Below are 14,007 nucleotides of genomic sequence, written 5' to 3' on the forward strand. Positions count from 1 at the left end.
ATCATTTTAGATGATTGACTATTTTTATATAGATACTTTTTCTCAAGAGTATCCTTGTGAAAATTCGTATCGTTCCAATTTTTTACAAGCACATTTGTGAAGATTTGTAACGTTCCAATTTATTACGTGAAAAATTGTATCGTTCCAATTTTCGAATTGAATCTTCGTGAAAATTTGGATCGTTCCAATTTTTTATTTGTTCCAAATTTTCATGCGACATATTCATTAGTCTCAAGAGCTGAATATACTATAAATTGGTCTCCTGGTATGCCATGTTGACTGCTAGATAAAGCATTGCAGAGCTGTGATGTTTCTTCATGTATACATCATAGATTTTTGGTCAAGTTGATGTACCTCTCCGTGTTCCATCATTGTATAATCTTGGAATTGATTAATCACATGTGTGTATCCAAAAAATTCTTTGATGCAACAAAGCTAAACCCATTAAACAATTCATTATCAAATAGATCGGTTTCATCATTTTTCGATTGGTCATTCTCAGCTTCCACATTATCAAGAATTTTCTCCTCTTTAGCCAATATGAGATTGATATAACCATGATCAAAATTATTAGCTTTACTGATGTCTGTAGTATCAGGTATGATTGGAGGTTTCAAATTTCTTAAATTTTCCCAATCAATCTTTCTGAAAAATCTATGATTTGATAAATTTTCAAAATCTGAATCAATCTTCAACCTTTTTTCAGGTTTTTTATTAATTAATTTCCTTAATAAATCTTTAGCATCTTCTGATAAATAATCTGGAATATTTAACTTTGTTTTCAATATTTTATTGAAAATCTTTGCACGATTATTCCCACTAAATGGGGTTTCACCAACCAACATATCATACATCATTATACCAAAAGACCACCAATCAGCTGGATAAGAATATTCCTCACCTTTCAAAACCTCAGGAGCAGTGAATTGTGGGGTGCCCAAGATTGAATGACAAACTTCATCTAATGAAGATAATCCAAAATCAGTCAATACAACATGGCCTTGAGCATTCAGCAAGACATTTTCAGGTTTCAAATCACGATAAACCACACCGGCAACTTTGTGAAGATGGGTTAAAGCTTGAGAAATCTCAGCTAAATAAAAAGCAGTATCAAATTCATTAAATCTTTTAGTTTTGGATAAATGATAAAAAATTTCACCACCTGGGATATATTCTAAAATGAAATTTATATCTTGGTAATCATGGAAACTATAGAAAAGTTTAACAATAGATGGATGATTTATTGATGATAAAATCTCACGTTCATTTTTATGAGTTTTAAATAATTTTTCATCAATTGAAATTTTGGCCTTTTTAATTGTCTTTTTAGCATAAAGTTTTTTGGTATAGACATCTTCAACGAGGTAAACACGACCATATGAGCCAATCCCCAATATATTGATCTCTTTAAAATCATTTATAGTTCTTTGTGATAAATCAGATGAATAATCTTGAGTTATTGGGATATTTGTTGAATCTTTTGCAGAACCATTTATTGAAATTTTCGATCTGACTGAGTTTCTTCTTGAAATGGTGGAGAATTTCCTTCCAGATGGGATATTGAATGAATTTGGATCCAAGAATTGATCATTATCATCATCTGAATCATCATCTGAATCTGCAATAGCTGTGAATTTTAATTTATCCTCATTAGCTATATATAGACCGGATAACTTTCTAGAATTTGGCATGGTATTGGAGGGTGAGTGAGTGTGTGTAGTTCTTTTGTCAGTCCAGTCTTTACATAGTATGGCATCTGTTGTTTGGAGATGTACTAGTTATCTTCAATTGTTCTCAGTATTAAAGATTGAAATTCACGGGTATTAATTGAATTTGTTATTGTTCTTATGTCATCTCTTATGTAATCACAGGGTAACACTTCCCGGAGCAGCCAATCGGAGTGTGTTTCCCAATGGGGAATGAGCCACCGGATAATTAAATTAATAATGAATTAGTCTTTAGAGTGTGACAGTGTAATTGGATCTGAGAATAGACATAGTCATAATGTACTTTAATAGTATAATATAATAGTATAGTCTTAACATAATACAGTGTATAGTCTATAGTATACTAGATCTCAGATCACCCTGCCTCTCCAATTTCATCTCGGAACAACCTGGATCTCACTGTATTGTAATACCTTCGAGCATCTTATCGAGAACATCAAAAAAAATTTCAAAAACATACACACTTTTCTCTATAAAACCCTCAACCTCTAAACAACCATGTCTCAACTCCAGGACCTACCATCATCACTGCTCATACGATCCTATGCCTCCCTCGAGAAACACCATAAAGGTATGAGGTACTCTCCAGAGACATTCACCCATAACCAACTGAATGCTCTACGGATAATCACAATAACAACTTCATCAATCTCAATATTATCATGTCTCATAACATTCTATACATACCTAGCAATACACCCTTCAAGAAAGAAGTTTCGTCATCAACTGATCATATTCCTTATAATATTTGATTTTTTAAAAGCTTTAGCAATTTTATTATATCCAATTTTATCATTAATTAAAAACACAAAGCAAATTGGTCCAAGAACTATAAATTTCCTAGGGTTTTTCACAGCTTTTGCAACAGAAGGTGGTGATTTAGTTATATTATCATTTGCCATACATACATTATTGACAATTTTCTATCCAACACAAACTGGTGGGCTATACATTATTAGATATTATATCTATGTTCTAAGTATTGTGGGACCGGCAATATTGGCTTCTTTAGCTTTTATTAATAATGTTGGATACGTGGAGTTGGATATATGGTGTTATTTACCTGAACGTCCCATTTGGTATAGAATTGCGTTGAGTTGGGGGCCAAGATATGGTATAATGTTGGCAATTTTGATAATTTATTGTACGATATATTTTTATATAATTTCACAATTGAAAAAATTGGAAAATATTCAAACTTCAGCATCAGGGAATGGGAATAATAATGATTTTAATATTAATTTACAAATTGGGAATGAAGAAAAGTTGAAACTAAGATATAAAGTTATGGCTCGTCAAATTAAAATAATTTTCCTTTATCCAATTGCATATTTTTTCCTATGGATGTTCCCACTAGTTTCAAATTCATTAAGATTACAATTAAAATCCAACTATGGCATTGCGGTACTAGTTTCATTCATGCAACCTTTCAACGGTACAGTGGATACTTTAGTTTATCTATATCGTGAAAAACCATGGAATTTAACATATTCTAAAACTCCAAAATCACCATTCATGACTCAAAAGCAACAGCCACCACCTTTTTGGAGAGTATGGCTATCATGGTTACCATTATATGAATTACCTAATGACGATGATGATCAACAAGTTGTATCTTCAGAGATTATGACAAATAATGCAACTATGTTGAGTGGGTTGAATCCTGAGGAATTTTTGAAAAAAAATCCAAAGAGTGATGATGATGATATTGATGATTATGGTTATAAGAATAATGAACATGTTCATGTGGAGATGGATTCGAGTAATTGTACTGGTAGTTTACAGAATAGACAAAATGATGGGTCAAGTGATGATGATGAGATTGATTTATTGGATTTTTTAAATAAAGGACCTGGTGCATAAATGAGGAACAGATATCAGGACATTAATTGGGGGTTTGGCATTTTAAAGGATAAATATTCACTGCATAATAAATAATAATAATAATACTTCATTTTGTACCTTCACTTATCTAACCATTTCGTCAAGGTTGAATAATCATTGAACAATTCCTCCAATTCAGATATTTTCAAATCTTTAAATTTCCTATTCTTAAACTTGTGAATATCAACAGGCGTGGAGTTCAAAGTTGATGATCTTGATCTATTCAATGTATTTGATCTTGAGCGATTAGTAACTGTACCATTATCAGGTGGTGTTGGTGTATTACTTCTCCATTTCATCACCCCAACAAGTTTATTTATTGGATTGTACCCATCATTGCTTGGTTCAACTTCATCTATCATTTCATTTGTTTGGGTCGGTACTATACTCGATGAACCAAATCTATGCATCATTGATTTAAAAGAACTATCAATTGCAGAACTTATTAATTTAATACCATCTGTGGAATTTGATAAAATATGACCATCTGATGGAATATGAATATCAATTGATTCATCAATTTCTAAAGAAAGTTTTAATTTCAAGAAGTCTAATTCATGTTGAGTTAAATTTGAATAATCAAACCCATCATTTAATAATTCTAAATGTTGGATAAATGTAATTGCAGCTTCGAAATTTGTTAAACAGTATAAAGATTCACCAACCAGTAATGAATCTTGTCTAAACCTTTTGATATATATGAAATTGGAATAAAAATCAACATCATCTTCATTGATCAAGATTAAATAGATTAATAAAGGTAAGAAATAATCTCCATCAACAAATTCATTTGATAATTGAGTTTTGAGAAATTGATTTATTGAAGAATGTATTGAGATCAATACTTTTAATTTGGAACATGGTGTAGTGAAATGGTTTAGTTCATTGAACTTATGAGAAATTTCTTTAATTATTGGTTGATCAAATTCAATTTTGGCAATATCAAGCAAGACATTATAATCAATACCTTTAATTTTTTTAATAATTGATAATTTTTCAATTAAATATGAATTTATCTTGATATCTTTAGGGAATTTATTAAACAATTTTTCAAATAGTTCAATACATATTTGTTCCTCTGCAATCTCAATATATCTTCTTATTTTCAATTCAATGGTTTTATTAAATTTCTTATCACTTGCAATCTCATTTCTTGTTTGTAATTCAATCCTAGTTATTCTTTTTTTATAATAAACAGAACCTTTAACAAACAATTCAGCTCTCTGGTGGAATTTCTTGTAAAAAGTTTGGAAAGTTGAATATAATTGTTCAGGAGTTAATGGTTTGTTATATTTTGGGGTTTTCAAATCTTTTAAAAAAATGGTGATTAGTTCATTTAATTGTGGTGGTAGTTCCTGAGGTAGTCCTTCATCGTCATTATCATTACCTTCATTATTATCAGCTGGTTGTTGGTTGATTATCGTGTGCAATGGGTCTGAATAAGATTCTTTCGTTGATTCGTCTTTGAAAGAAGAGTCTATTGGTGGCGTATGGAACATGATAACCAATTAACCAATAAGTGAAATAAATAACCTAATAACCTAATAACCAATAAAATTACCAATAAACTATCACCAATTAAATCACCAAATCTCTTTATTCCTTCACTTTCAAATTCTGGTTAAATCGGTGGCTTTTAGAAATTTCTGGAAGTCAAACTTTCTGTCAAAAAAAGACATAATTAAAATTGCACTATAAAATGGAATTAAACAAATATTAAATCAACTAATTAGCTAATGAATAAACTAATTAAATGATTAATTCACTATGACCAGCACAGCCAAAAGATCCTATTCCCCCACAATCGACGACATCCGTCAGTTCAACATCAAAAGACAGCGAATCCTCAACGATTTCGAAGGTCTTTCACTATCATCAGCATCAGCATCACCAGCATCAAAACCAAAACCATCATCTTCAAAACATAAAGAATACATCCCAGACATCGAGGAGTTCCTAATAAATAACCAGGATGACCAAGATATCCTAGAATCATCGAAACATATCGATATAGATAATCAGGATAGTGCTCATTGGATAATACCAAATTCAATAATCAGTATACCTGGTGTTGACTCAAAACAAGTTGAATTTAGTTATGATCGGTTAAAGAGTCGTAAGTTGTTTGAGAATAGGTATAATATAAAGAATCATGATCAGTATATCACGAATGATGAGATTTTATATGATTATGAGATATTGAGGTATTGGAGTTTGATGAAATATATAAAGTCTCCATCGTTATACATTTATGAACATTGGAAACATTGGTATTTTAATGATTGTGTGACCCATTTGAAACACGATGATAGGATTGAAATGTTGCCTGATGATTATTCTGGTGAGATTGACCTGACTAATGAAATCCAAGATTATGATAATGATTTAATGATTGATGATGATGATCAAAATAGTACAAGTTATAATGCAAACCCATCACTCACGGATGAAATGGATATAGATTAAAAGCTACACATACACTTGTTGAATATCATTAGCAGTAGATTTATACAGTCCTTGTCCTCGTTCTCTCCTTCACTCATCATCAATGATAATCTTTAATTTATTCTTCAAAACATGAGAAACATCATCATTTGATAAAATCTCCTTCCCAGGTTCATCATCATTATTCTTTATAAAGATTTTAAAGTCATTCTTCCCATCATAATCATCATCGTCATCATATATCCTTGTACGAATCTTTTCACGTAATTCATCCAACAATACATCTTTATTAATCATTAGTGCAAAGATATCATCCCTATAATAAAACTTCAATTTAACTGGAGTGCCCTGCTGTTGATGGTTGATCTTGTACCCACTCTCCGCATTAAGTGTCTTTACTGATTCATCCTTCACTATTGTACTATTTGGATCTTCATCTTCATAATACCCAGAATTAACAACTTTATTCCGTTCCAATTGAACAAATTGATTATCAGAATCGATCAAGTGATCATATTCATGTCTTGTTTCAAACAATTTCTTAACATAATTAGATTGTGAAATATATTTCGGTAGTGAAATCAACTCTTTAACATAATCATTTAAATCAACTTGTCTCTTTTTAGTAATCTTATCAGTAACATAAGTTAACGGACCAGGTATGAATGGTAATATTCTCTTGGATTGTTGTTGTTGACGTCCAGCTTCATTAGGGAAATATTCCAACAACTTGATTTGGAAATCATAAAAATCTTCATAATATCGACATAATGATCTTGATTCCCCATTATTTAACTCTGCATTAACATGGAACCAATATCTCCCATTATCCACATTGAAAGAATCCACAGAGGCATCAACGATATATGGTATTGATTCATCAACTTGAGTCTCATTTTCAAAAGTGAATTGAGATTGTGCCCTGGATTCTCTATGACCATCTTGTTGTTCCTGCTGCACAGGGATTGTAGAATCCTCTTCCACATTTCCTAATGGGATCGAACTTGCCTTATACCTAGCATTTTTATTCTTCCAATCATCCACAGTGGGTAAATTAGCACCATTTATATCATCAACAACATCATTCCCCGTTGAGTTCCCCGTCAAGATATTAATAACAGAAACATAACTAACTGGAACTAACCCAGGACCACCTAATCGATCTATAGGTTTGGCTATAAACCATTCATAGTTATGATGGGCACACAATATGATATTTTCTCCAATGTTTACATCCAATTCATCAGACCTTTCAGCCTTGAATTGATACAGTACAATAGCATAAAGCATATTACTTGATGAAGATCTTGAAGATCTTGAAGTTGGCATTGAATCCGTTGATAGTTTCTTATTGGATCTTGGTGGTGATGAAGTGGATGATGTAGTGTTCACCCTGTTTGATATTGGTCTAGTTTTACCAAACACTTCAAAATATGGAACAGGAACCATTCCTCTAGTGTTTTTGGAAGGGTTTGTGGCTTCATACCATTCAGGATCGTCTTCGTTCCCAATGACATGGAAGAAGTCACCTTTGTTGAATTCTAATTCTCCAGGACCTTGAGGTTTATAATCATAAAGGGCTTTTATAACTTTTTTAGGAGATTGTAATAAATTGTTATTTGTTATTTGAATTTCTTGAGCTGAGGATATTGAAGATTTTTTATCATTGAATGATTTGGGGGAAGAGATTGAAGAGTGAGTTGATTTTGATTTCTCCTTGAATGATTTTCTCAATCCTTTAATCATTTTAGTGTCTAATTAATTGTGAATTTGTTGATGTTTTCGATTATTTCAACACTAAAATTTCAACTTGTTTCATCTAAAAAAAAAAACACTCGATAAAAAAAATATTTCGCGAATTTTAATTATGAATTTTGTTAGTGCTCAAATTTACGCGTAAATTAAGAGAAATTTAATGAAAAAGGCTTTAAATGATTAATTAACCAATTAATGAGAAGTTGAATTAGTTGAAGTTGGTTAAGATTGTAATTTACTGGTGATGTTTTTGTTTTGAAATGAACATGTGTATCAAAAAAGGCCTTAAAAGCCACTGTTTTATAAAGGAAATAACTGAAATAACTGAAATAAATTAAACCAATCAATGATTTAAAACAAATTTAGCAAATGTTGACAAGACAAATTGTACAACTCTATAACCAGTCAATTGATTGACCACAACAAATTCGAAAACACGAAATAGGAAAAATAACGTTTGGATCTTTAAATTCTTGAGTGTGAAAGGTTTAGGCTTTTCGTATAATACTCCCTTTTGTTGAAATAATCTAATTTCTGCAATAACTTGAACAGGATCATCTGTAACCATTCCATCAACTTTAACAGCTAGTGATTTTTTAATATCATCTGGAGAATTAACAGTCCAGAGATATAACCCAATATTATTTGGTTTCAAAACGGTTTCTCTATAATTATCAAAATCATTAGCCCATGAAGAAACATCCAAAATTGAAATTGCATTCAATTTGAAACCTTTTGGCACGGTTTGTGAATATTCAATCAATGTGTTTGAAATGACTGGTGATATTGAAATGTTGATGATTTCGAAATTTTTAATCAATCCAGTAACAACACCATATTCATAAAAGTCTAATCTCCATAACCCAAAGATAATTTTATCATACCAAAATGTCAAATCATTATAAACGTTTTTCAAATCTCTAATGATCTTGACAAGTATTAATTTATTATTATATGGTTTAATATCCAACATTATCTTCAAACCATCTTTTTGAGTTATAACCCATTCTGCTAATTCTTGGAAAGTTAGAAATTTTTGACTTGGATCACTCTTATTTGTCAAGTCTTTCAATTCATCAAGGTTTGAATCAGCAACAACTAGATCCTTATCATAAACTCTTCCAGTAGTTGGATCCTGAATCTTGGTCAGTATATAGCTCCTTACCACCTTGGAATGGAAGAAAGTACATACATGATTAATCACAACAACACCATCTTTTGTAACTTGGACATCTTGATACGAATTAGTTTGCTCCTTTCTTAAAGATCTCAAGACCTTAACTCACCAGTTTCCAATACATCAACACCAGCATCAACGGCACCTTTGAAACCGATCAATGTATTTTCTGGATATTTATCCTTATATCTAGGTTCTGTTAGTCATTGTGATCTTATGTGTCTAGCCACTATGTTTACATACCCTCTATGAGCAATAACTAATGGAGTAGACATTGTTGATCTGATTCTGCTGTGAAATATTTAAGGAAAATGGAATTTTGATGGGTATTTATTACTTCTCGATCGGGTTTAAATGGCACATGGCCTCGTATTGGATAAGAGATTAGTCAGGGGTAGGTTAGAGATTATGTTATCATGATGTTAGGCTTAGTTTGTTGGGCATTAATTGAGGCTACTTTGTATGGGGAAATTAAATTAAGTGTTACTTGACGTCCATGCTCAATGGTTTAAAACTCAGCAAGTGGATCGTGGTTATGGCTGATGAGATCAGAGTAATTTGATGGAATTATGACTCTGTTTAATGAGAATATCTCCAAAAGAATATTTAATTGTGTCTGTGACTATTTTATACTCATCATAACCACTAAAACACGCTAAAATAATCCAATCTAATCTCAAATTAAACCCATTTCATCACTATTAAAAGCTCTTTTAAGCTTATTAGTATTACATAATATATTATATAATCCTATTTCAGATGACATAATCCATTACGTAATATTACCTCCAAAAAAAAATGTCGAGACTCATCGCAAATTAAAAAGTCAACTGAAATCAATTTAATAAAGACTTCGTTTGACTATTGAATAAGAGGATATAGAATGACTAATAGTACCCATGCCTCACCGCATTTCAGCGATGTCATACTGGACAACAAGGCCATCAGTGGTATCACAGGGTATGTCTTGACTTTTGGTTAGAAGGTTTCTATCAGTTTATACTAATTATGACTCAAGGTCTATATCTATAAGTTTTTGGATTATTGTGTTTGTTCCCCAGATATATGAAAATGTATGTATATATATGATGATCTCTTTGGCTTTTCAAACTAACACCATCAAAGTACGTCAGAAAATCCTCTGAAGGTTTATCTTTGTTATTTGTCGTTTTATGGTTAGCTGGTGATGTCTTTAATGTCCTTGGTGCTATTTTACAACATGTTTTACCAACAATGATCATATTGGCAATTTACTATACCCTTGCTGATCTAATACTACTAGGTCAGATCTTCTTATACGGTGATGGGTCTCAAGTTGATCCTGTTCATTTATCTCCAGCTAATCCTTTATCTGAAAATATATTTGATGAAGTTTTAGGTGATCAAGAATCTCAATCAACTACATCTATTCAATACTCTCAACTGGAACAAGGTGGTGTTTCAAACACAAAGCAATCAAATAAGAAATCAAGAAAGAGAACTTTGATTGAAAGTTCATTGATTTTTTTCGTTATACTTTCAGGTATAATTGGTTGGTACATTTCATATAATCCTGACCAGGACCAAGATGGTGATGATGATGATGAATTAAAATTTGATTTCCTTGCACAGTTCTTTGGTTGGTTATCAGCTATATTATATCTAGGTTCAAGAATGCCTCAAATTTTATTAAATTTTAAAAGAAAATCTTGTGAAGGTATTTCATTTTTATTTTTCCTTTGTGCATGTCTGGGTAATTTAACCTATGTTATCTCCATTTTATCAATCAGCGTGGACCCATATTTCTTATTGGTCCAATCAAGTTGGTTGGCTGGCTCAATAGGTACATTATCCTTGGATTTTGTCATTTTTGTTCAATTTTTCCTGTATAATAGAGATGGTGAAGATAGTGATGATAGTGATATTGATGAAATCACTGATTAGTTTGAAATAATTTCAGTTCTCATTTTGTATATTAGAGATTATAAAAAAAGAATGGGTTGGACGTGATTTGTAGTAGATTTCATATAAATAAATTCATTTTATATATCTGAATTCCTTTAAAATCCATTAAATTTCTTTATAAACCAATTTTCAACCTTTATATCATCGCGAATTCGCGAACCCATACACGAAAAGATCAAAGAAATTTCAAAACCGCGTCTTGTTTCTTTCCAAAAACACCAACATCAACAATTAAATCAGTCCATCATGAGCTCAAGACCCGAGTTGAAATTCTCAGATACCACTGATGAACGTTCCTTCTATAAGAAATTCCAAAAACTACCAGCACGTCCTGAAAATACCCTCAGAGTAGTTGATAAAAATGATTACTATACAGTCTTGGGTGAAGATGCAACTTTCGTTGCAGAAAACATTTATAAAACAAACTCAGTGATAAAAGAAGCTAATGGAGTCTCATACGTGACACTATCTCCAGCAGTGATGTCCAACTTATTACAGTTGTCGTTATTTGAAAAAGGTGCCAAAGTTGAAATTTATGATAAAAATTGGGAATTGATTAAGTTTGCAAGTCCTGGGAATATTGAAAATGTTGAAGAATTGATAAATATTTCAGAATTGGGTGGGAGCGCTTTAGTCGTTGTTGCCTTGAAGATTGTTAATAAATCAGATTCGAAAACTATTGGGTTTTGCTTTATCGATACAAATGGTAAAGAGATTGGAGTTTCTGAATTTATTGATAATGAATTATATTCAAATTTAGAAAGTTTATTAATTCAAATCGATGCCAAAGAATGTATTATCCAATCACCAACAAATACAAATGATCCTGATTATACTAAACTTATTGGTGTTATTGATCGTTGTGGTTGTGTTGTTACTGAATTGAAAAATAATGATTTTAATAGTAAAGATATTGAACAAGATTTAACAAGATTATTAGGTGATGAATTAGCTCTTTCAATCGGTGATGTGGCAACTTCAAGTGCTGGTTTAAGTTCTGCATCTGCTATTTTAAATTATTTAGGATTATTAACTGATGATTCAAATTTTGGTCAATTTAAATTGAAAAATCATGTTTTAAATCAATTCATGAAATTAGATTCAGCTGCTGTTAAATCATTAAATTTGTTCCCAACTTCCAAAACTACAAATGGCTCAAAAAATTCAAATATATATGATTTGTTAAATTATTGTAAAAGTGTTGGAGGTTCAAGATTATTAAATCAATGGATAAAGCAACCTTTAATTGAATTAGATGACATATTGGCTCGTCATCAATTAGTGGAAATGTTGGTTGAAGATACCCAATTAAGAAGCACGTTACAAGATGATTTATTGATTTCAATTCCTGATATTCGTAAATTGAATAAAAAATTAACAAAATCAACTTATGCAAATTTAGAAGATGTTGTTAGAATTTATCAATTTTTAATTAAAGTTCCTGATATTTTGGATCAATTAGAATCAAAATATAATGAAGCTGATGATGAATTGAAAATTTTACTCGATGTTAATTGGATCTCACCAATAAAAGAACTATCAACACCTTTATTAAAATTACAAGAATTAGTGGAAACAACAGTGGATTTAGAAAGTTTAGATCGTCATGAATTTGTTATTAAACCGGATTATGATGAAAAATTATTACAATATAGAGCAAGATTAGATGAAATTCAACAACAATTGAAAGAAATTCATTTACAAGTTGCAGATGATTTAGGCCTTGATGCTGAAAAAAAATTAAAATTAGAATTAAATTCAAATCATGGTTGGTGTATGCGTGTTACACGTAATGAGGAAAGAGCAATTAGGGATAAGAATTATTTAAAACAATTACAAACTGTTAAAGCTGGTGTTTTCTTCACAACTGATAAAATGTCTGAAATTTCATTGGAAAGTTCACAGATTCAAAATAAATATAATAAACAACAATCATCATTAGTTAAAGAAATCATATCAATCACATCAACTTATTCACCAGTCTTGGAGAAATTATCATTAATTTTGGCTCATCTTGATGTTATTGTTTCATTTGCTCACGTTTCAGCTTATGCCCCAGTTCCATACGTTAGACCAACAATGCATCCATTATATGATCCAAATGGGAAAACTATAGTGAAGGAGGCAAGACACCCATGTGTGGAAGTACAAGATGGTGTTACATTCATTGCAAATGATGTGGAATTTATTAAAAATCAAGTTGAGTTTTTAATAATTACAGGTCCAAATATGGGTGGTAAATCTACATATATTCGTCAAATTGGTACTATTGCATTAATGGCCCAAATTGGTTGTTTTGTCCCTGCAACTGAAGCTGAATTATGTGTTTTCGATGCCATATTGGCAAGAGTTGGTGCTGGAGATTCTCAATTGAAAGGTGTTTCAACATTCATGGTTGAAATGTTGGAAACTGCATCTATTTTGAAAACTGCAACTTCAAATTCTTTAATCATTATTGATGAATTGGGGAGAGGTACAAGTACTTATGATGGGTTTGGTTTAGCTTGGGCAATTTCAGATTTTATTGCTGCAAAAGTTCATTGTTTTACAATGTTTGCAACTCATTTCCATGAATTGACTAAATTATCTGAAAAATTAAATACTGTTAAGAATTTACACGTTGTTGCTCATGTGGAAAATAATTCAAATACTGCACAAGATATTACATTATTATATAAAGTGGAACCAGGTATTTCTGATCAATCATTTGGTATTCATGTTGCTGAAGTTGTTAAATTTCCTCAAAAAATCGTCTCGATGGCGAAAAGAAAAGCTGCAGAATTGGAAGAATATAATGATAATAAAGAAGATCCTTATGTTGCTGATAAAAGATCAAAATGTACAAATGAAGAAGTTGCACATGGTTCTGAATTATTAAAGAAAATTTTAAAAGAATGGAGAACTTCTGTTGATTTTGATAAAGTTTCAAGTACAGAAGCTGTGGAGAAATTGAAAGAATTGGTTAATGGCCAATATAAAGATGATGTTATGAATTCAAAATATATTCAAGAAGTTTTGTCATTATGAAGAACTTTGGTTTAGCTGGATTTAAACGGAACTATGTCTTGATTGAAA

At 31.1% G+C, this 14,007-nt stretch overlaps 8 protein-coding genes across 8 annotated transcripts; 4 read left to right on the plus strand and 4 right to left on the minus strand.

The window, feature by feature from the left end:
• Positions 1 to 263: 263 nt before the first annotated feature.
• On the minus strand, positions 264 to 1,968 carry WICANDRAFT_95807 (uncharacterized protein). Its single transcript, XM_019186503.1, has one exon. The coding sequence runs from the start codon at positions 1,689 to 1,691 to the stop codon at positions 396 to 398; it is 1,296 nt and encodes a 431-aa protein (XP_019037470.1). The 5' UTR covers positions 1,692 to 1,968; the 3' UTR covers positions 264 to 395.
• Positions 1,969 to 2,315: 347 nt separating this feature from the next.
• WICANDRAFT_12462 (uncharacterized protein) lies at positions 2,316 to 3,224 on the plus strand (the record flags this gene model as incomplete). The annotated part of the gene is made up of 1 exon (XM_019180533.1): positions 2,316 to 3,224. A coding segment is annotated over one exon (909 nt), but the record flags the coding sequence as incomplete, so codon positions are not given.
• A 467-nt stretch (positions 3,225 to 3,691) lies between these two features.
• On the minus strand, positions 3,692 to 5,110 carry MUK1 (guanine nucleotide exchange factor MUK1; the record flags this gene model as incomplete). Its single annotated transcript, XM_019183728.1, has 1 exon — positions 3,692 to 5,110. The coding sequence occupies one exon, from the start codon at positions 5,108 to 5,110 to the stop codon at positions 3,692 to 3,694; it is 1,419 nt and encodes a 472-aa protein (XP_019037472.1).
• Positions 5,111 to 5,266: 156 nt separating this feature from the next.
• Positions 5,267 to 6,077, plus strand: WICANDRAFT_70209 (uncharacterized protein; the record flags this gene model as incomplete). The annotated part of the gene is made up of 1 exon (XM_019184195.1): positions 5,267 to 6,077. The coding sequence occupies exon 1, from the start codon at positions 5,379 to 5,381 to the stop codon at positions 6,075 to 6,077; it is 699 nt and encodes a 232-aa protein (XP_019037473.1). The 5' UTR covers positions 5,267 to 5,378.
• Positions 6,078 to 6,281: 204 nt separating this feature from the next.
• On the minus strand, positions 6,282 to 7,664 carry BEM1 (phosphatidylinositol-3-phosphate-binding protein BEM1; the record flags this gene model as incomplete). Its single annotated transcript, XM_019180990.1, has 2 exons — positions 6,282 to 7,413; positions 7,480 to 7,664. Coding segments are annotated over 2 exons (1,317 nt in total), but the record flags the coding sequence as incomplete, so codon positions are not given.
• A 691-nt stretch (positions 7,665 to 8,355) lies between these two features.
• PGC1 (phosphatidylglycerol phospholipase) lies at positions 8,356 to 9,176 on the minus strand (the record flags this gene model as incomplete). Its single annotated transcript, XM_019180564.1, has 3 exons — positions 8,356 to 8,946; positions 9,004 to 9,044; positions 9,098 to 9,176. Coding segments are annotated over 3 exons (711 nt in total), but the record flags the coding sequence as incomplete, so codon positions are not given.
• Positions 9,177 to 9,871: 695 nt separating this feature from the next.
• Positions 9,872 to 10,911, plus strand: YPQ1 (cationic amino acid transporter; the record flags this gene model as incomplete). The annotated part of the gene is made up of 3 exons (XM_019182192.1): positions 9,872 to 9,948; positions 10,007 to 10,061; positions 10,114 to 10,911. The coding sequence occupies 3 exons, from the start codon at positions 9,872 to 9,874 to the stop codon at positions 10,909 to 10,911; spliced, it is 930 nt and encodes a 309-aa protein (XP_019037476.1).
• Positions 10,912 to 11,178: 267 nt separating this feature from the next.
• On the plus strand, positions 11,179 to 13,959 carry MSH2 (mismatch repair ATPase MSH2; the record flags this gene model as incomplete). The annotated part of the gene is made up of 1 exon (XM_019185059.1): positions 11,179 to 13,959. One exon carries the CDS (start codon positions 11,179 to 11,181, stop codon positions 13,957 to 13,959), a length of 2,781 nt encoding a protein of 926 aa, XP_019037477.1.
• Positions 13,960 to 14,007: the final 48 nt, after the last annotated feature.

The sequence above is a fragment of the Wickerhamomyces anomalus genome, assembly GCF_001661255.1.
Source record: "Wickerhamomyces anomalus NRRL Y-366-8 unplaced genomic scaffold WICANscaffold_5, whole genome shotgun sequence".
Lineage (NCBI taxonomy): Eukaryota > Fungi > Ascomycota > Saccharomycetes > Phaffomycetales > Wickerhamomycetaceae > Hansenula > Hansenula anomala.

Bases quoted from the DNA above. Each gene is read 5' to 3' on its own strand.
- WICANDRAFT_95807 (XM_019186503.1), bottom strand. From the start codon at position 1,691: ATGCCAAATTCTAGAAAGTTATCCGGTCTATATATAGCTAATGAGGAT.